Source organism: Diabrotica virgifera, chromosome 2, assembly GCF_917563875.1.
Source record: "Diabrotica virgifera virgifera chromosome 2, PGI_DIABVI_V3a".
Classification (NCBI taxonomy): Eukaryota; Metazoa; Arthropoda; class Insecta; order Coleoptera; family Chrysomelidae; genus Diabrotica; species Diabrotica virgifera.
In genome coordinates, this window is record NC_065444.1 from 59,124,095 (window position 1) to 59,151,681 (window position 27,587).

Below are 27,587 nucleotides of genomic sequence, written 5' to 3' on the forward strand. Positions count from 1 at the left end.
TATATCGCACCTCAGCTTAAACAGTGTCGTAAGTCAAAAAAAGTAATGTATCGAGAAAACGATGTTTAACATTGGTGCTCGAACTTTCCCCGCTTTAATTAAAATCAGAGCAATAATTATTTTAGTAAGTTACAAAGGTTTTTGAAGCTCTACAAAATAGCGTTTTAAGTCTAATAAAAATATTTAAAAAATATATATTTTTTGAGTTGTGGCACTATACAGATAAAATACGGAAAACTTTACAAAATATTATTTATTAAAAGTGGTTTTTGCGGTACAGAATATAATCATCATCATCATCAATCAGCCCTGATTTGTCCATTGTCGAACATAGGCCTCCTCCAGATATTTCCATCTTCTTCTTTTCTGCACCTCTGCTATCCAATTGCTCACCATTCTTTCGAGGTCGTCGGTCCACCGCTTTGGGGGTCTTCCTCGGCTTCGCTTGTCTGCTCGTGATCTCCACTCAAGCAATTTTTTTGTCCATCTGTCGTCTTTGATTCTTGCAACATGTCCCGCCCATCTCCATTTTTGCCTTGTAATACGTTCGATAATATCTTCGACTCCAGTTGGCCTAGGAACTTCCTCGTGTCTTACTATATTTTTTAAGCTTATTCCAAGCATCGATCTCTCCATCTTTTGTTGTGTCCTCAATTTTTCAACTGATGTTTTTATGAGAGTTAAGGTTTCTGCTCCATATGTGACGATTGATAGAACTCACTGGTTAAAAGCTTTCCTTTTTAAATAGAATATAATACCATTATTATTATCTGGTTAACAGAGTTATACTTTTTAATTATCTAACTTTAAATATAAGTAGCAGAATTAAATAAAAAATACTGCAAAAAGAAAAATAAAGGTGTCACTTTTGAGAAAATTCGCAGATTGTTTTGTCAGTGAGTATATTTTTTTTCTGCAAGTGTAGTTGTTAATAATCAAGGCACCGCTTATACGGCTTTTCATTCACAGTCATTTGTTTCGAGCTTCTGTCATATGTCACATAATATTAATATATCTACGTCATACGTTATTGGTATCTACAATAATACAAACCAAAGACGTATGACGTAGATACACACACCCAAACTTATATGGAATCACCATGTATTTCAAAGTAATATTTATTTCTTTTGAAAAAACTTGTTATTGTTGCAAAGATTAAAGGTTTTTATTGAAAATAAACAAATATATAAGACAATCGGATAGTACAGCCCGGTACGGTATAGATTATTTGCTTGAGTTGCAAATTGAACGAAAATAAGTAAACTAACTTTTGCGTCCAAAAACGAAAATATGCCTCATGTGGGGTTATAAAACTTACAACGAGGAAAGATTATTGGTCTTGTGGAGAAAGTAATGTTCTCAGATGGACAAAGCTGCAGAGCTAGGCGTAATACAGGGCGTTCTGTCCAAAACATATGCTAGGTAAAACGAACTAGGAAAGCTCAAAAATAAAGCAAGGGAAAGTCGCCAAAAGTAATAACGGCTCTCCACGATCATTTAATTGTCCAATCAGCTGGAAGGCACCCAACCATTTCTCACCTGCAGCTCCAAAGGCAGCTTTTGGAAGCTACAGGTGTATCTGTTTCAGTTGAAACGATAAGAAGAAGAGCTCGTACCAAGAGGTATACAGCAGGAGACAGTTATGGGTTCCCGAGTTATCCAGGCAGCACAAGATTGATCGCCTAAATTGGTGTCTTCACCACCAAAACTGGAACATTAGGAATTGACAAAATGTGCTTTTTTCAAAAACAGTCAGGATTTAATGTAATCAAATGGAAAATCAGATGACCCACGAAATCGTGTACTTAGAGGTCGAGGAAGACAAGCAAGAACGAAAACTGTCAGATCTGTTCACAAATATACAAGGGGAAGTGTAATGTTCTGGAGAGGAATTGTGATCCGTAAAAAAACTCCTTTAATTTTCATCCAACCAACTTTAACTGCTCACAGGTATGTTGATAACCTGTAGTCAGGCTCTGGAGAGGTGCAACAGGAGAAAATTTAATTTTATTGCATGATAGTGGACCTCTACATACCATTAGAGTGACTACAGACCCGAGCTTAATCCTATAGAGTATTTGTGGGATATGCTTAAAAGAAAAATTAGAGCTCGACGGGATAATCCACAAAACACCGCACGGCTAGTACAAGCTGTTTTTAAAGGATGGAGCAACCTACCACAACAAAATGTTGATAATTTGATTAGGAGCGTGCCCACGCAAACTGATGCTTGCATAAGGACTAGAGGTGATAACACTGACTACCACCAAATACAAAAAAAAATAAATAAAAACAAGTTAAACATTATTCGTTTTACATTGAAATTTTGTATGCTATTGACTTTAAAACAGCTACTTTCAATTTGTTTGTTAAATACTTTATTGTTTTATTTAATTGTTATGTATTTGTTATTAAATTGCTTTAAAATAAATATTGTTTAACTTCATGTGTTCGTTTTTTTAAATTCGCACGGAATAGTAAGAAATATCAGATGATTCCATATAAGTTTGGGTGTGTGTATATTAATATTATGTGACACATGACAGAAGCTCGAAACAATTGACAGTCGATGAAAAGCCCTATTGGCGAGCGGCAGCAAAACCTAAAATTACGTTATACCGACCCAGACTATCAACTTTAAGGTGAATGACCAAATTTTGTCATTCTTTATGTTTTCGAGGTCGCTGAATCTGAATATGAAGTTTATTTTCATCTGAAATTGTTGGATGAATGTTCAAAAATCAAATTTTATGCAAAAATGCGAAGAATAAATTTTGATGATTTTTCAATTTTACCTCGCTGTATCTTTGGTAGCTCTAAATATTTCCTTTTGAAAATTTTACTGTGTCATCGTTGAAATATTTAAATAACAATGCAATTTGTCCAAAATGTTTAAACAAATTAAAAGAGGAGTTGTTAATTTTTTTAACATTCTGTCGTCAGATTTCGTTAGTTTCATGTTTACTTAAAAAAGTTGAATGACAGATTTTTTAGATTATAATTTTAACTAACACAGCAATGAAATATGAAGAAGTTTTTTGAAAAATTTTAAGACAAAATATGCCATAAGAAAAAAGTTATGTGGCTTTATAGACGAGAGACACCCCAAAAATCGCTTATTTCTCGAGATACTGACCCCAGTGTGGTGAATGGCTAATTTTGATCATACTTTATGTTTTTGATCGTGCTGAAAACGAAAATTAGGTTTATTTTGAATTTTACGTGGCGGAACATTGTCAAAATCGCAATTTTACTCTAAAAATAAAAAAAATGAAATCACATTTTTTTCCGTTTAACTCGCTACAACTCTGTTCCATTTTAATATTTTTTTAGTATATATGAAATTTTTATAGTATATATTTCTTAACTTTTCTGAAGACAATGGAACCTGTTTCAATCTTTCTATCTTATTAAAATAAAAGTTATGAATTGTTTAAAGTTTAAAGTAAAAGGTGCAGATTCCTGAATTGCAAAGTTTAATCGCAAAAGTTGAGTGACAAAATTTGAAATTTAGCTTTTTAATCAAGTTTATGTTAAAATATAGGTAGAGTACAAAGAACAAAATGTTTAATAAAAAAATGGGGCAACCTAATTTTAAGAAAAACGTGATTTCATTTTTTTTTTATTTTTAGGGTTAAATTGCGATTTTGACAATGTCCCCCCATCTAAAATTTAAAATAAACCTCATTTTCGTTTTTCAGCACCATCAAAAACATAAAGTATGATAAAAATTAGCCATTCACCACACATAACTTTTTTACTATTGCACATTTTGACTTGTGTTTGACTTATGTTTTAATGCTGTGTTGATTAAAATTATAAACTAAAAAGTTTGCTACTCAACTTTTTTAAGTAAACATGAAACTAACGAAATCTGACGACAAAATGTTTAAAAATTAACAACTCCTCTTTAAATTTGTTTAAACATCTCGGACAAATCTCATTGTTATCTAAATTCTTCAAAGATGACACAGTAAGATTTTCAAAAGGAAATATTTACAGCGACCAAAGATACAGTGAGGTAAATATGAAAAATCATAAAAATTGATTTTTCGCATTTTTGCATAAAATTTGAATTTTGAACACGTTGCACCAATTCTAGATAAAAATAAACTTCATATTCGGATTCAGCGACCTCGAAAACATAAAGAACGACCAAAATTTGCCATTCACCTATCATGGTCGCTTTTTCGATTTCTAAGCCTCAAATTAGGGGTGTGCCGCTCGTCTATTAGGTGTGTTTTTTAAATAAACAAAAAACATCTTTATCTAATAATACACTAAGCATCAAAATTAACGCACCACCTTAAAAATGGGACATTTTTGATGTCTCGAATTTTCTAAATCTATTGTCCGATTTTAGTGATTTTTTTAGTATATTATAGCTTTATTCTTTAAGAATATCGGTGTAATAATATTATTGCTAAACAGGTAAAAGTATGTATACCAGATGTAACAATGAGTGTGTTTTTTCCTCAAAGTTTGGAACACCCTGTGGAATATTATAGCATATATAAAATATTAAAATTAAAACTCAACTGTAGCCTTCTTTCAACTGTAGCTTTCTTAACATTTTGCTTTTTGATTTATTCGGTTATTTGGGATAATAAAAAAGTTAGGTACTTTAACAACTAGCCATGTTATTCATCAATACAGGGTGTTTCTAACAAGTGCGACAAACTTTAAAGGGTAATTTTGCATGAAAAAATAATGACTGTTTGCTTTATAAACATATGTCTGCAAGTGTTTCGTTTCCGAGATACGGGATGTTGAATTTTTTCTTACAAACTGACGATTTATTTATTGCCCTAAAACCGGTTGAGATATGCAAATGAAATTTGGTAGGTTTTAAGAGGTAGTTATTGCGCATTTTTTGACATACAATTAAAAATTTTATATTCAGCATTGGCGTGCATACGGGATGTATCTAAAATGTTTATACCCGTATGCACGCCAATCGTGAATATAAAACTCTTAATTGTATGTCAAAAAATGCGCAATAACTACCTCTTAAAAGCGCAATAACTACCAAATTTCATTTGCATATCTCAACCACTTTTAGAGCAATAAATAAATCGTCAGTTTGTAAGAAAAAATTCAACATTAGTCCGTTCTTTAACGGTAAAGTATTGCAAAACCTGTAAATTTTAAAGAACCGTTTGGATTGACATGAAATTTGGCCTACACATAGCTAACAAGTCAAAGAAAAAAAGTGATATTGTGCCGATATGTGCTTATGCCCTGGGGGTGGTTTTCACCCCCTCTTGGGGGTGAAAAAATATTCGTCCAAAGAAAATTCGTCAGGAAATGGATAAACTGGCTAATTTTAAGTAACTTTTGTTCTATAGAGTTTTTTCACTAAGTCAATACTTTTCGAGTTATTTGGCAGTGAATATGTTCATTTTTTCAACAAAATATGTTCTTCTGAAGCTATTTTCTTGTGGCATTTTTATAATCAAGTATATTCAAATGGGAAATAAGCCACAATTTTACCTAAAAATGATTTTATTAAAATATTTTATTAAAATATTAAAATATTTTACCTAAAAATAAAACCATTTTTAGGTAAAAATTGTGGCTTATTTCCCATTTGAATATACTTGATTAAACAAAATAACCACGCTTTTAGACGGTTTTTCGCAAATAACTCAAATAGTAAGTATTTTGTCGAAAAAATATTCTTAGCAAAAATATAGCCTGTAAAAAATTTAAAAAAAATGGTGTATATATCACGTCTCTACACCTAGTAGAAGCAGAGTTATAGGTAATGAATAATAAGTTCATATTCGTCAAATTCCAAATGGAATACTTTAAGGTGAAATAACCAAACATGAAGCACATTTCGGGGAAAACTCATTACAACTTATTTAAAGTGTTGAAAAAAAGCTTCATTTTTGTTTTATAAAAAAAAAAATTCTAACATCAAAATTATACAAGTTACGCTCAGAATAAAGTTAGTCCCTTTTGGTTTTGGTAAAAAAAATCGAGAAAATCACCCCCTAAATAGTATCTTAAATGAACTTAATCGTTACGATTTCACAAATTTCTTAACTCGTGTATATATTGTTTATATTGTAAGTTTTATCGGTTCAAAGTCCTTATTATTGAAAGGACTGTAGTTAAAAGGGGTTGAACGAGTCACTGATCACGAATGTATGCAAATTTAGAAACACCAAATCTCAATCAATTTTTGTCTAACAGAAAATCAAAAAAATACATGATATTCAGAAAAGCAAATCTGACTTTTTTATTTTTCGAGATTGTTGGTATCTCTAAGAATTTTTAAGTTATTTTAAAAAAAAGCATATTTTTCAAAATTTAAATTTTTAAAAATTTTACTTTGAAACCAAATTTTTTCAAAAATAAGCACTTTAAATCGATGAAACTTACAGATCATATAAACACAACATAAGTAAAATAATTTGTGGAGCGGTAACGATTAATTTCATTTAAGTTGCTAATTAGGGGGTGGTCTTCCCGATTTTTTTTTGCCAAAACAAAAGGGACCAACTTTATTTTGAGCGTAACTTGCTTAAATTTAATGCTAGAAACTTTTTGCAAAAATAGAAATAAAGCTTTTTTTAAACACTTTAAAAAAGTTATAATGGGTTTTTCCCAAAAAGTGCTTAATTTTTTGGATATTTCACGTCGAAATATTCTATTTGAAATTTGGTGAATATGAATCTATTTTGCATTGGCTATAACTCTGGTTCTACGAGATCCAGAGACCTAACACGTACACCATTTTTTTACTTTTTTATATGCTATATTTTTGCTAAGAACGTTTTTTCGACAAAATACTTACTTTTTGAGTTATTTGCGAAGAACCGTCTAAAAATGTGATTATTTTGTTGAAAAATGAACATATTCACTAGCAAATAACTCGAAAAGTGTTGACTTGGCGAAAAAGCTCTACAGAACAAAAGTTACTTAAAATTAGTCAGTTTACCCATTTCCGGACTTATTTTGGACATATATTTTTTCACCCCCAACAGGGGGTGAAAGTCACCCCCAGGGCAAAAGCACACATCGGCACGATATCACTTTTTTTCTTTGACATGTAAGCTATACGTATGCCAAATTTCATGTCAATCCAAGCAGTTGTTCAATGTATTGTATTTGACCCCAATCTGTCAGACCATAAGGCAGTTGTTGCTTCTATCAAAATTAAGAAATTTAGTAAAGGTAAAGATAGTGTAAATAAATTTAAAATTGGTCGCCTGTATAGTAAATCTAACTTTGGTAAATTTAGATTAAAGTGCGAGAGTCTTGACTGGTATTCTCTCCTATCACAATCGTCTGAGCCATTTAAATCATTTCATAATACAATATGTGAATTTTTTGAAAGGTCTTTTCCTAAACAAAAGATTAAAATTAAAAATAGAAAACCTTGGATTACAAATGGCATTAAAAATTCCTGCAAAACCATGAGATCGCTCCATTATATCAAAAAATATTACCAAGATGAATGGTTTGTTACCTATTATAATCAATATAAAAAGATATACAGAAATGTTATTAAAACTGCAAAAGAAAACTGCTACAAGCATAGAATAGAAAACTCCTCAAATGTAACTAGGGAAACTTGGTCTATAATAAATGAATTAAGGGGTAAACACAGATCAGGTAATATTCATCACACTCCACTTCCAAATGACTGTAATGAATTTTACTGTAGCATAGCCGAAACTTTAACAGCACAGTTGAGACATGGTACAGATCCTTTGTCATATCTGAAGAAAACAGAAGTTATGTGTCCCTTCATAATTTATGATACTAATGTTGAGGAATTGAAAGAGATATTTAAATCAATCAGAAACAAAAACTCTTCGGGTTATGATGACATCTCTATAAGAGTTTTCAATAATCTACCAAACTCTGCTTTGGATGTTTTATCTATTTTAATTAATGATAGTTTTAATGCTGGCACATTTCCCGATTTCCTGAAGATAAATGTTGTAATTCCATTGCACAAGGGTGGAGATCACATAAACCCTTCCAATTACAGGCCAATTTCTCTGATACCTACGTTGGCAAAAATAATAGAGAAAATTGTTAAAGCAAGATTAATACAATTTTTAGAGGTTAACCAACTACTAAGTCCGAAACAGTTTGGTTTCCGTGGTAACACTGGCACGACCGACGCGATTTTCAGTTTTTTAGAGATAGCTTACAATAATATTAATTTAGGCGAGATGGTTGCGGCAGTGTTCTGTGATTTGACGAAGGCTTTTGACTGTGTCAATCAAGGTTTGCTGCTGCAGAAGCTTAAACACTACGGAATTAAAGATAAGTCACTGAGTTGGATGGAGTCATATTTGTCGGGTAGGAGTCAGTTTGTTAGAGCAGACTGTGACTCTGACTTGATGAATGTAACTTATGGAGTGCCCCAAGGCTCGGTATTGGGACCAGTTCTGTTTTTGGTATATATAAACGATTTAGCCTACCTTGATGTATCTGCTCATTTCACTCTTTATGCAGATGATACCACTCTTATATGGCATGCTAAAGATTTGAATGTCTTACGCCAATCTGTAGGTAGGGAACTCTTAATGATTGAAAATTGGTGCACGGCGAACTTTTTGACATTAAACACTTCTAAAACCAAGCTTCTGTGTTTTAAACATGTTATGCCTGAATTACATCTGGAACTTGAACCTCAGCTGTCCGTCAGGTTTCTTGGCCTGAATATTGATCCTGACCTTAAATTTAAATCGCATATTGAAGCCTTGAATTCAAAACTTGCATCTGGATGCTATGCAATACGGTCGACTAGAAGGGAGCTTGGTTTTGCCCAAGCAAGAACTGTGTACTTTGCACTGGTAGAGTCACATCTTAGATTCGCAATTCAGTTTTGGGGAGCGTGTAGTCAGGAGCTTTTCAGTAGTGTGTTTTTGCTTCAAAAAAAGGCAGTGCGCCTGTTGTGCCAGGTAAATTCTAGAGAAACGTGTAAACCTTTATTTATTAAACACAGTATCCTTACACTTGTATCTCTTTTCATTTTGGAAACGGCAAGCATTATTTTTAAGAATAAACATCTATATGAAAATAATAATCGATCTGGACGATTTGCTAGCAATTTAGCTTTGATTACACCTAGAAGCACACTAGTCAAAGACTCATTTATTTTTAACGGCATCAAAATTTTTAATAAACTACCTAGTGAAATAAAAAATTTGGAAACTATTAAAAAGTTTAGAAATTCATTAGATAGACTGCTAGCTAAGAGGGCCTATTATGTACTGACAGAATTTTTTGAGGACCATTGGAGCTGATGTATTTGTGATCTTGTGTATATTTTTTTTTGTCAATTTGTTTGTCATTATTGTTTGTGATTTAGTTTTACAGCTTGTAGTTTGTTTGTTTTTTATTTTTGACAATACTACATATTTTGTAGTTGTTATATAATGTAAATGTGTTATGTGTTATATTTTATATTTAGTCATATTTTAATTTAATTTATTTATTTAAAACTCTTAAACAGTGTTTGTCAACAAGATTTTTTCTTAGACAATAAACATATATTCTCTCTCTCTCTCTCTCTCTCTCTCTCTCTCTCTCTCTCTCTCTCTCTCTCTCTCTCTCTCTCTCTCTCTCTCTCTCTCTCTCTCGGTTCTTTAAAATTTAGAGCAAAAACCGTGAAAGAATGGACTACATCCCGTATCTCGGAAACAAAGCATTTGCGGACATGTGTTTATAAAGCAAACGGTCATTATTTTTTCATGCAGAATTACCCCTTAAAGTTTGTCGCACTTATTTAGAAACACCCTGTATTGATGAATAACATTGCTAGTTGTTAAAGTACCTAACTTTTTTATTGTCCAACATAAGAGAATGAATCAAAAAGCAAAATGTTAAGAAAGTCTAAGGCTACAGTTGAGTTTTAATTTCAATATTTTATATACCCTAAAATATTCCACAGGGTGTTCCAAACTTTGAGGAAAAACACACTATCATTGTTACACCCGGTATACAATGACACTTTTACCTGTTTAGCAATAATATTATAACATCGATATTCTTGAAGAATAAAGGTATAACATACTAAAAAAATCACTCAAATCGAACAACAGGTTTAGGAAATGCGAGACATCAAAAATGTCCCATTTTAAGGTGGTGCGTTAATTTTGATGCTTAGTGTACCAATAGATATCTACAAAATTTATCATTTTTACCTGGTCCTTCTTCTGTAACACAGTGGATAGCAATTGGAATTAGCTCTCTATCTACATCAAACAGGAGTTCATCTTCGTTATATTTAGCGGGATTGAATACATGAGCTGGTTGACAAAATTGCTGATTAGAACCTCTGCTATAATGAAAAGTCTCTGATGTTATTGAAGGATCTTTTGGAATGTAACTAAAAAAATTATTGAAGTAACAATAAAAAAAGAGCTCGGCTCTTGGATAGTACCGACAGAAGTGAATATTTCTTATAGCGAGTTATTACTATAATGTAGCTTTACGAAATTTTATTTTATTCCATTCGATTTGATGCGACCCGAATCGATTCGATCTTATGCGATTATATTTAATTTTATCTAGTTTTAGTTAATTTTAAGCACTTTTATCAAATTTTTATTTAATTTAATTTTATTTAATGAACATAGAGTTGAAACCACCCCGAAATCAGTCAACAATAGACAATTCTGAATCTTTATTTATTTAGTTTTACTACAAAGAAATGTGTAGCATTATATTTTTCGAAAAAAAAGAACAAATCATCCCTTATAGGGTTAAACCAGCCCGAAGCCAGTGAAGAATTGAAAATTCGGAATCTATGTTTAGTTTTAGTATAAAAAACATATGCTGCACTATATTTCTTGAAAACACAGAGCAAATCAACCCCTATATGATTGAAACCATCCCTAACCCAGTCAATAATACTAAATTCGGATCCTTACTTAGTTTTATTGTAAAAACACATGTTGCAATATTTTTTTTTAAATGAACGCTTCAACCCCTACAGGATTGAAACCACCACGAGCCAAAACCAATAATATAATATTCGGAATCTATACTAGTTTTACCATAAAAACATGTGTCACACTATATTTTTTGAAAAAAATAAACAAATCAACCCCAAAGGGTTGAAACCACTCAGAACACAACCAATGATATAAAATTCGAAATATATACCTACTTAGTTTTACCATCAAAACATATGTTGCACCATATTTTTTGAAAAAATTTAACAAATCACCCCTATAAAGTTAAAACCACCCCGAGGCCAACCAATCATAGAAAATTTGGAAGCTATATTATTTAGTTTTAACATAAAAACATGTATCGCACTTTATTTTTTGGAAAGACTGAATAAATCAACCCCTATAGGGTCGAAATTACCCCAAACCCAGTCAATACCGCCAAAACCACCCCAAGAGTTGAAAATTAATTCGGAATCGACATTTAGCTTTAGTATAAAAACATGTGTTGCGCTGTTTTTTGAAAAAAACTGAACAAATCAACCCCAAAAGGTTGAAACCACCCCAAAGCCAGCCAATCATAGAAAATTTGGAATCTATATTTAGTTTTATCATAACAACATGTGTCGCACTTTATTTTTTGGAAAAACTAAATAAATCACCCCTCTAGGCTGAAATCACCACAAACCGAGTCAATTATATAAAATTCAGGATCTTAACTTAGTTTACTAAGAAAGTTCAAATAAGTGTATAGATATGATGCATATAATGGTATACCACAAGGTAACCTCTCGCGTCACGATTTTGGAGTGACGCACAAATACAATTTTACAAGCGCCAAAATTCCATACCGAATGATAAGAAGTATTCACTTCAATAAAAATGTCCAGATATTTATACTTACGCCACACCATTTGGGGTAAAATCTTCAGTACAGAAATAATATACTGTTATTGCACATCTGACATCACAGTCAAAGGTAAATTCGATGTTAAATGATGTATTTGTGCCCAATTCAACATCTCTATATTCACACTTATCAATATTTAACTTACTATAATCATTACTGGTCCTAACGAATCTAAGAGACTCTTTTCTAATGTTAACAAGACATTTTAAAGTCTTTGTAGGCTCATTTGGTTGAGGTGGAGGATATGGAAACTAAAAATATTTACATGTGACATAGTCTGATCAAATTTATTTATTATTTATTTAATACACGGGATAACCCCATTAACAGTTTAAATTAGAATATACAATATTACAGTTAGGATTCAAAACTTGAAATTACTTATTTGAAATTATTATCAAAAAGTTTCAAAAAATGAGACTAAGAATCTTACATACTAAAAAAAAACAAACAAAATATAACAAGGTCAAAATTCAACAATACTGATATACATACAGTAGAACCTCAGTATAACGAATCTGAGGGGTCCAAAAAAAATTTTATATATCAGGAATTTTTCAATAAAGGGGTTCGTTATATCGAGGTTAAATGCGGCCAATATTTGGTAAAAAGGGGTTCTTAAATCTGAATAGTACAGGTATAGTGCCTAGTGTACTCTAGGAGTACACTAGGTACTGATCACAGTGTAAACAGACAGTGGCAATGCTGCACTGACTGACTGATGGTTGTAGGGTAGGGGGCGAGAAGCAGGTCCGATTGTTTTCATATCTGGACTTGTCTGTGAGTCGCCACTATCATGTTTGGAGCAGAGAAATGCGTAATAATAATAATAATAATAATAAACGCAGATAATGTGTTTGGAGCAGAGAAATAACTGAGGTTTGGAGCAGAGAAATGCGTAATACAGGGGTTGTGTGTGTTTTATAGGGGTTTGCTACACTCAATATTCATTATACAGGGGTTTTAATTTATCTCCGGAAATCATAAAAATTCGTTATATCGAGGGTTAAAATCGAGATGATTCATTATACAGGGGTATTTTTTACATTGAGTGTTATGGACGTTTGAAGGGGATTTAAAAAAATTCGTTATATAGGGGAATTCTTTATATCAGGGTTCGTTATATCAGGACTCCACTGTATCATAAAGCAAGAGATTTTTTTAACCAAGAATAATTTTAAGCCATCTTTGGATATTATTAAGGTCTTTTTAAAGGGTTCTGGAGGCTGTGATTGGATCAAGTGGTGACAGGCTAGCACAGCAGTGTCATCAGCATTGTTCTTTTACTTGTCGGTAGGTCAGCAGTGTAGAGCAAGTACAATATCAGTACCAAGACACTTCCTTGTGCTACTCCGACTTTTATTGGTCTTAGACTTGTGTATTCATTATCCTGCTTGCCTAGGAAATATTGGTTGAAAATATAGCTTTTTATTTAGGATTTGATAATAAGGATAGGGAAGGTTTTCCTTTAGTTTATATAAGATACCAGCATGCCATAACTTGTCGAAGGCCTGACCAATGTCCAGGAATGCAGCAGAACAATACCTTTTATTTTCTAGATCACTTCTGATGTGTTCTACCAGTATATGTACCTGTTATATCGTTAGGTGTTGTGTTCTGAACCCATATTGGTGTTAGGGAATTGGTTTCTATAACTGGAGATAATTATTGTAAGGAGAAGTTTTTCCAAGATTTTTGATAGAACAGGTAGCAGGCTAATTGGTCTGTAGGTATGAAGTCACCTGAGTTTTATTTTTCCCCGGCTTAGGTATGAGAATAATTTTAGCAACTTTCCATTGCTCCGGGTAATACCCTAGCTAGCCTAAACATTGCATTAAATACTTTTCCCTCTTGGTTCCATATTGGTGGTATTTGTTGTTGCGGACATTTGATTTTTCTCGTGGCCTTCCAGAAGGAGTATTCACTATCTGTTTTTGCTGATAAGCCTGTAAGATATTCTTGTATTTTATGATTTTTGATATTATGCACTTGTAGTTTAATTTCCTTGGTGATTGGTAAGCATAATCGGCTCATTTTTCATTATTTCAACAATGATCCCTTTAACTCATATATACTTTCTTGATAATATCTTTTGTTTCGCCTAAACTTTCGATATAAAATTCTTACGAACCTGTACCAAATTACATTTTGATTTACCTACATGTATTGTAATTTTATTAGACTAGACTAATATGCTAAACAAATTAATTAGCGGCGACCCTGAATATGAAATTAAAAATCAGAATAATACTTACTGGAGTTGGTCTACTTCCTAAAAAGTTAAGATCAGAATTTTCTCCAAAGAGATAAGATTCAGGTTGTGGCGTATCGAATCTTTCTCCTCCCATAATAAAGTGACTACCGAAGTAATTACCTGCAAAATATACATAATTAGTTTATTTATTAGGTAAACACTAATGTTAACATACCAGATCTGGGTGGATACTTGTAGGCATGATTGGAAGAAATATCAATTTCTTCTACACCATCGTGTTGCCTGGTTGTTAATAAAGCTCCCATTTTTACAGTAAAATAGTAATGTATTGAGTTTTGTTAATTTAAAATACCATTTTTCAAAATATTTACTAAAATTTTGATTTGACAAATAAGTGTCAAACTAAATATGACGACCTTTTGTCAATTCTTTGACATTTCACTGATTCCACTGACAGAGAAGCAGAGAACACAACGACACTAACTATGCATCCATCATCCATCCATTTATCTATCTCTCTTCACCCTGCGATTACTTGCGTATGACAGGCTTTCTGTTTCACTCCTATAAGTTTTTTTTTTTTCACTTCTATAAGGTTGGCATGGTGAGATTTAAGATCGCCCAGAAAAATATTTGACATTTGACATTTGTTTATAGGTTGTTAAAAATGGTTAACAAAACAAAATTTTCTATTTTGAAATGCTAAAAGATGGACACAGAAGAGCAAAATATTGAAAACAATAATAAGATATTAAGTGTTGAGGATCTTAATATAGACATTTTACCAATAATATACGATATTATCAAAAGGTAAGGTTAACTCATGTAAACATACATGATAACCATGATAACTTATGTTATCAAATGTAAGGTTAGATTATTATATAAATACATTTTCTGACAATTTAAAATGTGACAATATTTTTGTAGTGTTGAGAAAGATAATCATCACGATAATACGGCAAAGACAAGGGATTCGCAAGATTGTTCTCAAAAAGTTTTAGAGCTACAAAAAAGACTAGATCAAGCCAGAGCTGAGGTAAGAAAAGATAATTGAATGTAGATAAAGGAAAGGTTGTTAGTGTGACTTCCTCTTAACAGAATATTGGAGGAAATCCAAAAAACTCACAATTTTGTATAAATATATCTATCTACACATGAGTCCAGTGTTCTTTACCCGTGCCTCATTACTACCTGGCGAGATAAAACCAATCCTTTTTATCTATACTCCGTCCCACCTTGACTTTACAGTATAAGGAACATAGGCAATGCAGTACTTAATACTCTTGAAATGATGTAGATTGTAAATAAACATAATTATTTCGTGGCCTCAAAGCAACAGTAGGATATGTACATATCCTACTGTTGCACGAGTGCACCGATCAACCAGTTAAGGGGTCATATATGTTTCTCGAGCTTAAAAAGTAGTCTAAATGTAATGATAAATTGTACGAAAACTATTGGGCTAATTTATTTCATTTTTTTTAATTTTAAAGGTGGACTCTTAAGGAGCATAAATGTTAAAAGTTAAAAAAATAATTAAAAACATGGCGGCCGCGTCCAGTGGCGTAGAACGTGTTTTTTTTCAGGTCAAACGGTGGGCATGATTCAGCTCGTAATATTTATTTGAAACAAAAATTGTTTATTTGTTATCATTTTTTAGAGTCATAGTTCTCGTGTGACGAGAGGAATTTAAGAAAAAATATTAATTACGGAAATGGCCGAAATTAAAAAAAAATCGTAATTTTCAAAAAAAGAATTGTCTATTTTTTTATTGCTATTCGAAAATGGTTAAATTTAATCAAAAAAGCTCTCGTCGCACGATAGTGAATCTAATTTAGAATATGTGTGCCAAAAATGAAGTTAATCAGACGAACGATTAAGCAGTTATCATGCCCACAGTTATGAAAAATGCTATTTCGAGAAAAACGTGTTTAAAGTTTTTCAAGACCTGCGGAGCGACCCGACCAGTTCTGTTTAAAGCAGCTGTAACTTCGTCAATAATTCAAATATCGAACTCATTCTGGTCTTAAAATGTTTCTAAGAGATGTACCTTTTAAAATAAGCAAAAAAAATAAAATCGATTTTTTGAAGCCGATAAACGTATATGACCCCTTAAGTCATATTGGACTAATGTGATGTGTATGTATATACGCATATACGGTGCACTCGTGCAACAGTAGGATATGTACATATCCTACTGTTGCTTTGAGGTGACGATATATAAAAAAAATCAGTGATCAGAGTAGTAGCCACTTTCTGTCACTTGCTGTTGTGTGGAATAGATTATCGACTTATTTTTCTGATTTTGCCACAATTACCAGCTCATCGGCATATATCAACTCTGACACGTGAACTTGTTGAAGTTTATACACCCCTACCCTAGTTCTTTTTACCTTACCCCTGCATTCTTTTGCAATTTCGTCCATTAGAGTGATGAATAACAAAGGACTCAGAACACCACCTTGTCTTACACCTGTCCTTGTGTAGAATTCTAGCGATTTTTCGTTCTTACATTATTACGTGTACATTTATATATACTCTTTATTGCTTGGATTAACTTCGGTTTCACATTTCTACGGTTTAATATTTCCCAGATCTTGTTACGTGGCGCTTGATCAAATGCTTTTTCCAAGTCCACAAAACATAGAAACAACTTACTGTTATGTTGTAGGGCTTTTTCTGATAACTGTCTCACCGTGAATATGAGATCGGTTGTACCTCGCCCTGGCCTAAAGCCGCATTGGCTGTCATCCAGTGTGGCCTCGATATTTTCTCGCAGCTTTTTCTCTAGTATTATTTCGTAGATTTTACTAGCAACTACCAACAATGATATTCCCCTGTAGTTAGAACACTTATGTTTATCACCTTTTTTGTGTAATGGTAGAATAGTGGCAAGAGTCCAGTCTCTAGGTATGCATCCGGTATGCCAGCAGCTCCTTATGATTTTCCATAGTAGCTGTAATCCTTCTCCTTCCATATATTTAATTAGCTCAGCCTTAATATTATCATGTCCTGCAGCCTTGCCATTTTTAATTTTAAAATTGCTTCCCTATATTCTTCGTATGTTATGTCATCATTATCTTGTTGTTCATTTAAATTGTACTCCTCCCTGTCATTTTCTATTGCGTTGTTGTCTCCCATTAATAATTCCATAAAATGTTCTCGCCATCTTTCGGTAATCTCTTCATTTTTTAATAATATGTTACCATCTTTGTCCTCTAAACCTGTTACTCCGTTTGATTTCTTTTGTCTTAGGTTTTTTAGGGTCCTATAGAGCAACTTCGCGTTACCCTTACTATCACTTTTCATTTTATTTCCAAATTCTTCCCATTGACCATTCTTAGCTTCTTTAATTTTATTTTTAACCATTATTCTCTGTTCCTTATATTCTTGATAATTACCTTCACTTTTATTACTTATATACTTTTTCCACAATTTTTTCTTCTTCGAAACTTCCAATTTTATGTCATTATTCCACCAAGCTGTACCTTTCAGATATCTTCCTTTCGTTACACCACATACTTTACCCCCAGTTGCATACACCAGCTCCTTAAAAATATTCCATAATATTTCTATATCCTTCTCATTTTTCCAATTTGTTTTTCGTATTTCTTCATTTAATTTACGACAGTATTCTTTTCTAATATTTTCAGACTGAAGTTTGTATACTTTAATACTTGGTTGTTCATAGCGATTTTCTTCATTTTTAATATTAAATGTCTGTTCTCTCCTTGTCTTTATTTTAGCTTCAACGAGAAAATGATTAGAACTGATCTCATAACCTCTTTTAACACGAACTTCCGCTATTTCATTTTTATATCTGTTCTGTACTAATACTAGATCAATAACGGATTTTTCGTTCCGCGAATCCATCACTCGTGTGTATTTATGAATCTCTTTGTGTTGAAAAAATGTGTTACTAACTTGCATATCATTCATGATGCAAAACTCGATAACTCTTTGTCCATTATTATTCCTGACTATTTCTCCATATGGTCCTACAGGGTAGTCATATTCATTGCTTGACCCTACTCGCCCATTAAAATCGCCTACTATTATGACCTTATGACTTATTTGGTCCATTTCGTCCTGCAATTGTTCCCAGAAGCTATCTTTAAGTTCCTTGGCTTCATTTTCCGACGGTCCATACCCTACAATAATTGTTGTCTTCTCGTTTTTACTGAGATCTATTCTAAGAAGTCGTTCCGAAATATTTTTCCATCTGGTGATATTTTTATGCTCATTTCTGTGAACCATTAGGGCAACTCCTGCCCTCGCACGTTCTGACTCATTAACACCTCCAAAAATCATGTAGTGCTCATTTCTCATTTTAATACATCCACTTTCTTTTCTCTTTGTTTCAGTTAATGCTAAAAAATCCATTTTTGTGTTTTCAAACTCATCAATAAGTTCATCTTCTTTACCATTTAGACTTTGTATATTCCACAATCCAATTTTCCAATACTTATTTTGTTTTTCATTTTTTGCATTCATAGTTCTTTCATTGTTTGTATCTTTACGGTTTAGTTTTTGTATATTTTTGTCAAGACTCGTATCGATTTTGTTAAATTCTCTCATGTCCATAACCTGTGCCACGTTCGTATCCATATCCATCCTCGAATTTGCATTAACTAGTAGTTTTTTGAACCAGTTGCTGCTACATTATCTCTGACTATTTCTATATTATTCGTATTATGGTTCCATCTCCATTTGGTGTCTTCAATAACGATAAAACCATAACCCATTTTTATTCTTTTGCCATTTGCCTTTTCTTTTGCTGCTATATGTCTAAGGTTTTTCTGCATATCAATATCTTTAAGTGTTAAATCGCATTCAATGTATACGCGGTGTTGTTTATAACTTCTTAGAAAACTTTTTGCTTTTAGTACTCTTAGTTTGTCTTCAAACTTATTAAACTCAATAATGCATATATTGTCGTTGATCTTTTGTACCTTATTTAACTCTGCCATTATTCGTAGCTCTTTATTTAAAAAGTTTCCTATTTCATTCTTAAGCTGTTCCGTATCAGACGTACTTATTGGCAAACCCTTCAATATTAAATTATTTTTCTTTCTTTCTAACAGATTTCTAAAGTTAGCTCTAATTTGTCCATTTTTTGTTTCATACTCATCATTTCCTTTTTTAAATTTTCATTTTCTTGAATTATTTGTTTAAGCTTTTCTTTGTACTCGCTATTCTCTTTTCGGAGTCCCTTCATTTCTCCTACCAACTCACCTACCATGTTTTTTATATCCTCTAGTTCCTTAACTTTCTTTTTATTATCAGTTATTAGCGTTTTCATCATTTCCGTAAATTCATTCTCTCTACCTCCAGCATTCTTTTTATCGGGAGATCGATACACTTTTCTGCTCTTGCTAAAGATTTCGTCAAATTCATTTCCTTTCCTTTTACCATCCTCTGATACATAAGCATCGCTGCCGCTGTCGGTCATCTTAATTTCAATTCCTCTACTATTACAAATTACTAGGTACTATAATTAATTGTTTGTCTGTATTATACTCGTATTTCTATTTCTACCTGAATGTTGTTTATTATTATTTATAAAATAAATAAATGGTTTGCAAACCAGCTACTTATTTACAGTAAGTTTTAATTCCAATTGTTTATGCACGAAAAATTTGACACCAATTTTAAACAAGGTCAAATTTATAAAACAGCAATAATTAAAAATCACTTACCGATCGCAAAATGTTAAATCAAAATACTTCTGTGTTTTTGTACACAAAACAAAATTCACAACACTAAATAATCCTAAATCAATTTACATCGAATATCTAAATGGTTTTCGTGATAAATCCCGGATTGCGAGTTGTTTATCGCCGACACCACATAGACACGACATACACACGCCCGTGACCGTCCTCCTCGCTTTCTACTACTCAACTCCTCCAAATATTATTATAATCCCACATTCCAAATTTCATGACAAAATTCGCACTTTTAGTTTTTTCCAGTTTTTTGTAGTCAGGTTCCTAAAACCTAAAATTGATGATGAGATGCATCTCATACTAGTTCACGAAAGGGATGTCAAAAAGAGATGGAGAAAGTACTGACAGCTTATTAAACGAAGAATTTGACAGACAGCCTGTAGTGTCAACAGAGACAGTAGCAGCAATGGTCACCAAAATAACAAACCAGGAAGTGGCTCAAGCGCTTCAAAAAATAAAGAAAGGAAAAAGCAGTAGGACCAGATGATATTCCTGGGGAAGTATGGAGAGACAGGAACAAGGTGGCTAGCAGGTCTATTTAATAGAATTATGGAAGTTGGACAAATGCCAGACGAATCGAGAAGCAGTATACTGGTACCTGTTTACAAAAACAAGGGAGATATACAACAATGTACAAACTACAGGGCTATAAAACTGCTTAGCCACACCATGAAAATATGGGAAAGAGTAATTGATAGACGGATACGTGAAGAGACAGAAATATGTATATAATCAGTTACTCGTTTTACCCTAAGGTGTACGAGACAGAAATATCCGAGAATCAATTTGGCTTTATGCAGGGCAGATCAACAACAGATGCAATTTTCATTATAAGGCAGTTGATGGAAAAATACAGGAGTAAAGAAACAAACGCTCATATGGTATTCATTGATCTTGAGAAAGCATATGATAGAGTTCCTCGAGAGATTCTGTGGTGGGCACTCAATAAGAAAGGAGTCCTTGGTGAATATGTAAAGATTGTGAGGGATATGTATGAGGGAGTAACTACTAGTGTTAGGACAGGTGTGGGAGAGACTGATAAATTTTATGTGAAAGTAGGATTGCACCAAGGCTCTATGCTTAGTCCGTATTTAGTCTCATTAGTTTTGGACCAGATAACAGCGAAACTACAGGGTAACATTCCATGGTGCTTAATGTATGCTGATGATGTCGTGTTAGTAGGAAATAGTGAAAGAGACTTAGAACAAAAACTGGAACAGTGAAGGCAAGCTGTGGAGGAAAAAGGTTTAAAACTTAGTAGGACAAAAACAGAGTATTTGGAATGTTCATTTAAAGATGGAGTTACTACAAATAAAATAGTATCTTTGGATGGTGAACTGATTGTAAAAAGCAATAGTTTTAAGTACCTGGGATCGGTATTACAGAGTAATGGAGAAATAGATGGAGATGCATGCAGTAGAATTAGAGCTGGATGGATGAAGTGGAAAGAAGCGAGTGGTGTGTTGTGTGACAGGAAAATTCCAATGAAGCTGAAGGGAAAACTCTATAAAACAGCCATAAGACCGGCTATGATGTATGGAACTGAATGTTGGGCAGTGAAGAAGAAAGAGGAACAACGAATGCATGTGGCGGAAATGAGAATGCTTAGATGGATGAGTGGAGTGACAAAGAAGGATAAAATTAGAAATGAGTATATTAGGGGAAGTCTAGGTGTGGCACCAATTGATGCCAAAATGAGAGAGCATAGGTTAAGATGGTTTGGTCATGTTCAACGTCGAGACGTTAATCACCCAATACGAAGAATAGCTGAAGTGCAGATTCCTGGAAGGAGTAGGAGAGGAAGACCAAAGAAGACCTGAGGAAGAGATGATAAGGCAGGACATGTTGGTAAAGGGGATTGACATTGATATGACCCAAGATAGAATTGTGTGGAGAAATGCAATTAGGGAAGCCGACCCCGCATAGTGATAAGGCAAAGAGAATGATGATGATGATGCATCTCGAGACAGCCAAAAAACGGTTTTTTTTTCGATTTTTTCTTTCTTTCCGCTAAGAAATTTTTGCTTCTGCCATTCAAAGTAACCAAAAAAAAATACTATTTAAAAGTTGGCCAAAACATATAGTCTAGGCGCCAAATAGAGGTCACCGTGTCATTTTCAATTCTGATGGACAAACTCAACGGTTTCTTATGGATTTTTGGCTGCTGATTACGAATTTCGAGGCGGGATTTCGATCCGAGTGGTCAAAAAATTGTTATAAACAATTTAATTGTTTATAATACTCTGGCTCATAAACTAAAAGAAATAGAAAAAATGTTTCAAATAAAATTTGTTCCTTAATAAAAAACGAAGAAAGAACCGTTTACTAAACTTAAATCCGACAATCAGAACTCAAGATATTGTAAAATTAGTGCACAATGCAAATTTCAAATTGCAAATAAGTATTTTTCGAAGCTTTATCGATCGTAACTCGGCTTCTGCGCATGCAAATGAGCCCTATAAGGTGTCCTTTTAAAGCTTAATTAAGAAGCTTCCAAACAAAGTTTGTTAAATTATCTGATCTTCATTTGTTTTAAAGTTATACCCGTTTGAAATTATAATTTTCTCAAAAAAATTGTACATTAATTTGTTTATAAAGGTTTCAAGCAAACTTGAGCTATAAACATTTATACTTTAATTAACAATAATGATAAAACAACTCAAATGGAATAATTTGAGCTTACGAATATGTTCGTAAGTTTATTTTTGGCTAAGATGTCGATATTTTAATGGCACGCTATGGGGCGCAATATTGGCTCACAGTCAAGTAAGTATGTATTCTTCGACGCTTTATCGATCGTAACTCGGCTTCTACGCAAGCAAATGAGCCAATATGTGATATCCATATAAAAATGGATCGAGTTCTTTTGCAGCATCATCATTGCATATAAAACGAGAATTTATGATGTGGCGGCATACACACAATTGACGGGCCTTGATGATGCTGCAAAAGAACTAGATCCACTTTATATGGATATCATATAGATAATTAGACTCTGAAGCCTCAAAAAGTTTTAGTTTTACTGCCTACAAGAACAAACTTGTACCACCATGTAACTGTTAAAATTTGGCTAAGAACTTATGCAGATGTAAAAAAGCTGATATTCCCTGTATATCTCTATGCAGATTTGCAGATGCATGAAAAAAATTTTTGTAAAAATAGGACTAATAAATAATATCAACTTACTTTTTAGTTATACTTCTAAAATATTAGTTTTTAATGTTTTTTCTCATTTAGTGCAAAAAATAGAAGACAAAGTAAATAAAATGAAAGGTGTTATGAGGTACAGTATGATGATTTAATTATAAGAATTATATGATAAAATTTTATTAGGATCTTCAAAAATGAAAAATGTAGATAACGTATGTATACATAGAAATTATAATTTGCATCCAGAAGTTAGCGCGTGAACCTTTACGCGGTGAGCCGATCTTGCGCCTCATAGCGCGCGCCATTAAAATATCGACATCTTGGCCAAAAATAAACTTATGAACATTTTCATAACCTCAAATTGTTCCTTTTGAGTTTTTCTATCATTATTGTTCATTAAAGTATAAATGTTTATAGCTCAAATTTGCTTGAAACCCTTATAAATAAATGAATGTACAATTTTTTTAAGAAAATTGTAATTTCAAACGGGTATAACTTTAAAACAAATGAAGATCAAGTAATTTAACAAACTTTGTTTGGAAGCCTGTTAATTAAGCTTTAAAGCGACACCTTCTAAGACTCATTTGCATGCGCAGAAGCCGAGTTACGATCGAAAAAGCTTCGAAAAATACTTATTTTGCAATTTGCATTGTGCACTAATTTTACAATATCTTGAGTTATAATTGTTAGATTTAAGTTTAGTAAACGGTTTTTTCTTGGTTTTTTATTAAAGAACGAATTTTATTTGAAACATTTTTTTTTCATTTCTTTTAGTTTATGAGCCAGAGCCTTATAAACAATTAAATTGTTTATAACAATTTTTTGACCACTCGGATCGAAATCCCCCCTCGAAATTCGTAATCAGCAGCCAAAAATCCATAAGAAACCGTTGAGTTTGTCCATCAGAATTGAATATGACACGGTGACCCCTCTGGCGCCTAGACTAATATAACCAACTAAAAAATTATTGAAAATTTCAAAAATTTTTCCTAGGCACAATTTTAAATATAAAATCTAAAAAACAAACAGGCTGTTTTGTACTCAAAAGATACATCTTCTTGAATTTTTTCAGATTTTTTGAAGCAAAATTGCGCTCAAAAATAAAATGAAATCGAAAAAATCTCCCGAAATTTCCCGATTCAAGAGGTTCTATGGCATATGGGAAGCCAAAAATTTGTATGAGGGCACGATTTTATATCTTTTATCGAAAGCACAAATCGCGGAGCTGATTGGTGCGGAGGCATTTTTGACCATCTTCTCCCGCCATAGCCTTTATAACGAAGTGCTTATATCGCCGCCGCCTACGAAAAGTATAACTCAGAAAAATGCCGGTAACAATAGAACTTTCAATGAACGCCGCGAAGCATATTATTTTTGATTATATGATTGTGAAAATTATAATCCCTAATAAAGTGTTAGCGAAAAAATTTATTTTTTGAGGAGTATCAGCAAAAAACATCATTTTGTTTTTGGATCCACGAAAATTATAATTACTAAAAGTTAATTACTAAAAAGGGAAATAATTGTTTTCGTCAGCATCTATTATGAACTAAATCTTTTCGTTATAAATATTTTGGGAGTTATAATCTTCGCGGACACGCATATAAAAAAGAATTGTATCGCCAACACTTATCAAAGAGTTATTATTTTCACTGGAAATGTATTAGGAATCACATTAATCGTAGGTATGTACCAGCGATATGATAGTATTTGGCTGGACAATGTATCTGTTTGTTTTAATCTAGCTTGTTGAAATTAGAATGGCCTGATGATGATGTAAAACTGATAAACATCGAAACTGGTCATATTAAACTACATATAAAATTATATAACTATAAATAACATAATTACTTTGTTTTTTTTTTCAGATCCGGATGCTTCCAGGTATTGATTACAGTAAAGAACAACAATTAAATCACCTTGAAGCACTTAAAACTCAACTAAGACTTAAACAAGAACTACTGCAGAAGTACCGTTATATGTACCCTTTTGAAACACAAAAGTCATAAAATGGTATTTCGTTTCCTAATCAGATTATTAGCTAACAATGAACACTTGGTGCAAAAACTTAGCGAATCGTATCCGATGCGTAGAGCTGCACAGTTAGTAGTAAGAGTAATGTTTTCTGGAAAAAACTTCATAGAAGAGCAGCGACTCCATGAAAAACTAAACCCTGAACAGTTTAGAGCTCTAATGAGGGACGTAAGTGCCAATTTTCAAAATCGAATCAAGGATGCTCACGATACCATTCGAAAGAAAATGAAATAGTATCAATACCTACTTATCTTAAATTTTTAGTAATAATCTTGTTGGATTTATTTATTTAAAAATGTATTGATTTATTGCTACTTTTTTTTACAAAATTATGTATCAATAAAATTTTAAACTTGTATGACAGTTTTTTATACCTCGAAAGCTGTTCTCGATGTACAGCTGTGGCTATTGAATAGTTTACATTACACCCTTTAATATTCAGTAGCCAATTTTTTGTATTTTTACCTCATTAAAACTTAATTAGTAACAAGGAACAGATACTAAACAGATGAGCGACACATTTTGAAGAACTTATTCTTCTTTTACGGCACTACAGCCCAAATTGAGCTTTGGCCTCCTTTATTTTTTGCCTCCACCCTTGCTTGTCTGTGGCTGCTCTTCTCCATACACGGACTCGTAAAAGGGCTTGTGCGTCGCTGTTTACTGTGTCTTCCCAGAGCTTTCTTGGCTTTCCAACCGGTCTTTTCCCCTGCATTCTAGCATTTAGTGCTCTTTTTGGTAGCCTCTCCCATTCTTATCACATGTCCGGCCCATCGCAATCTTTTTATTCTAATGAAGTGTGTTTCCTTATAAAGTTGATAAAGCTCGTTGTTGTATCGGCTTCTGAAGATTCGGTTTTCCCTCACATGTCCTAGTATTCTCCTCAATACTTTCCTTTCGAATGTGTCGAGTTTGTTTTTGGATGTTTCTTTCAGGACCCATGCTTCACTGTCATAGCATGCTATTGGTCGAATTAAGGTTTTATAGATTCTCATCTTTGTATTTCGATGGACATTTTTAGACCGAAATATATGGGAAAGGGCAAAATAAGCTCTGTTTGCCTGCGTTATGCGTTTGCCTCTTTCGCATTTCTCCATCTTCTGATCCGTCGGCATATAGTTCTACTCCCAGGTATGTAAACTTTCCAACCGTTTCAATGTCATCTGCATGTATAATGTTTTGTGGGACTATATTTCTTCTCGTCTGTATCATTATTTTTGTTTTTTCTGTGTTAATTTCCAGACCTAGCCTTTTTGTTTGCGTTTTTAACTCTGCGCATGTTTCCTGTGCTCCTATTGATGTTTTACTCATAATATTAGTATCATAGGCATAAGCGGCCAGTTGAACCATTCGGTTGGTCAGTAGGTTTCCTCGTCCAGTTTGCATTTGCCTAACCAACCGCATACTCCAGTGCCAGGTTAAACAAAAAGTTGGGGCCAGCCCATCACCCTGCGAAATTTTGAAAAAGCCTGTCCGGTGGTTTTTTTATTCGTACACATGCCCGAGTTTCATCCATTGTGGCTTTAATGAGTCTAATTAGCTTGTGTGGTATTGCCAATATATTGTAGAGTTTGTTCTTTTTGACTGAGTCGTATGCCTGTTTGAAGTCTACAAACACGTTGTGGACATCAATGTCGCGTTCCCATGATTTGTTCAAGATCTGTTTGACTGTAAATTTTCAAGAACTGCTTAGAGGCAATCATGAAGATGTCGAGATGGAGGATCCAATGTTTCAAATGAATGAAGATGATCGGCAGCCACTCACACTCCCCACCGAAGAATAAATTAGAGAAGCCATCTTAACACTGAAAAATAATCAAGCCCCCGGTTCGGATAATCTCCCTGCCGAACTTTTCAAAAACGGCGGCGACACCCTCTTGAAACACATGCATAAAATGATAACTGTAATCTGGCAACAGAAAGAAACACCCACAGACTGGAAGTTGGGTGTACTGTGTACTCTACACAAAAAGGGAGACATGATGGTGTGTGATAATTATAGAGGCATCACTCTACTCAACATGGCATATAAAGTGTTGTCCTCCAACGTATTGTACAAAAGACTCCTTCCCTACGCCGAACAAATAGTGGGAGGATATCATGGCGGTTTCCGTCCTAATAAATCAACATAATTCCTGCCATTTGACATGTTCTACGTGTCGGACTTAAATATGTCGGACTTTGTCCTAAGTCTAACATATGTTAGACTTAGGATAAAGTATCAGTATATATGTATTTGTCGGACATACATTTTTTCATATATTGATTGTATAAAGTTTGCTATTGAATGAACTTAAGAACAACCTGCTAGTTTTCACAATCATAAACGGGCCAGGATGACAAGTTCAACAATTAAAATCATGTGCCACAATTAAAACTTCCCCTGTTCCAGTGTTTCCGTACATCAAAGTTTGTCAGAATAGACACCGTTAAGCTATTAGCAAATTTTCAGCTTGCTGTTAATAAACTTTTTGTTGGTACACGAGATCCAGTCCTTAGATGTAGAAAATTTTTGAGTTATATTATTTAGGTATAAAAACGGCTGGAGTAAAGTGACCAGTCATGTCAGTATGAAAAACGATAGGATTATTATTATTTTACTGTTTTAAATTAGCTCG

The 27,587-nt window shown here is 33.1% G+C and overlaps 3 protein-coding genes across 4 annotated transcripts in view; 2 read left to right on the top strand and 1 right to left on the bottom strand.

The window, feature by feature from the left end:
• LOC114337747 (E3 ubiquitin-protein ligase MGRN1) overlaps positions 1 to 14,635 on the bottom strand; it is a 73,435-nt gene extending 58,800 nt beyond the window's left edge. For both annotated transcript variants that reach the window (XM_028288286.2, XM_028288277.2), the window contains exons 1-4: positions 14,268 to 14,635; positions 14,094 to 14,212; positions 11,833 to 12,089; positions 10,179 to 10,363 (exon numbers count right to left, since the gene is read on the bottom strand). In XM_028288286.2, the coding sequence (XP_028144087.2) occupies positions 10,179 to 10,363; positions 11,833 to 12,089; positions 14,094 to 14,212; positions 14,268 to 14,358 (652 nt within the window). In that variant the 5' untranslated portion in view covers positions 14,359 to 14,635. The remainder of the gene's footprint in view (positions 1 to 10,178; positions 10,364 to 11,832; positions 12,090 to 14,093; positions 14,213 to 14,267) is intronic.
• Positions 14,636 to 14,685: 50 nt separating this feature from the next.
• Positions 14,686 to 25,325, top strand: LOC114337761 (mediator of RNA polymerase II transcription subunit 9). The gene is made up of 3 exons (XM_028288298.2): positions 14,686 to 14,863; positions 14,984 to 15,092; positions 24,804 to 25,325. Exons 1-3 carry the CDS (start codon positions 14,763 to 14,765, stop codon positions 24,942 to 24,944), a joined length of 351 nt encoding a protein of 116 aa, XP_028144099.1. The 5' UTR covers positions 14,686 to 14,762; the 3' UTR covers positions 24,945 to 25,325.
• Positions 24,946 to 25,325, top strand: LOC114337771 (protein NCBP2AS2 homolog). The gene has a single exon (XM_050643699.1). The coding sequence runs from the start codon at positions 24,946 to 24,948 to the stop codon at positions 25,201 to 25,203; it is 258 nt and encodes an 85-aa protein (XP_050499656.1). The 3' UTR covers positions 25,204 to 25,325.
• Positions 25,326 to 27,587: the final 2,262 nt, after the last annotated feature.

Bases quoted from the DNA above. Each gene is read 5' to 3' on its own strand.
- LOC114337761 (XM_028288298.2), top strand. From the start codon at position 14,763: ATGGACACAGAAGAGCAAAATATTGAAAACAATAATAAGATATTAAGT. The intron at 14,864-14,983 runs GTAAGGTTAACT...ATATTTTTGTAG, and splicing joins ATATACGATATTATCAAAAG to TGTTGAGAAAGATAATCATC. The intron at 15,093-24,803 runs GTAAGAAAAGAT...TTTTTTTTTCAG, and splicing joins TAGATCAAGCCAGAGCTGAG to ATCCGGATGCTTCCAGGTAT.
- LOC114337771 (XM_050643699.1), top strand. From the start codon at position 24,946: ATGGTATTTCGTTTCCTAATCAGATTATTAGCTAACAATGAACACTTG.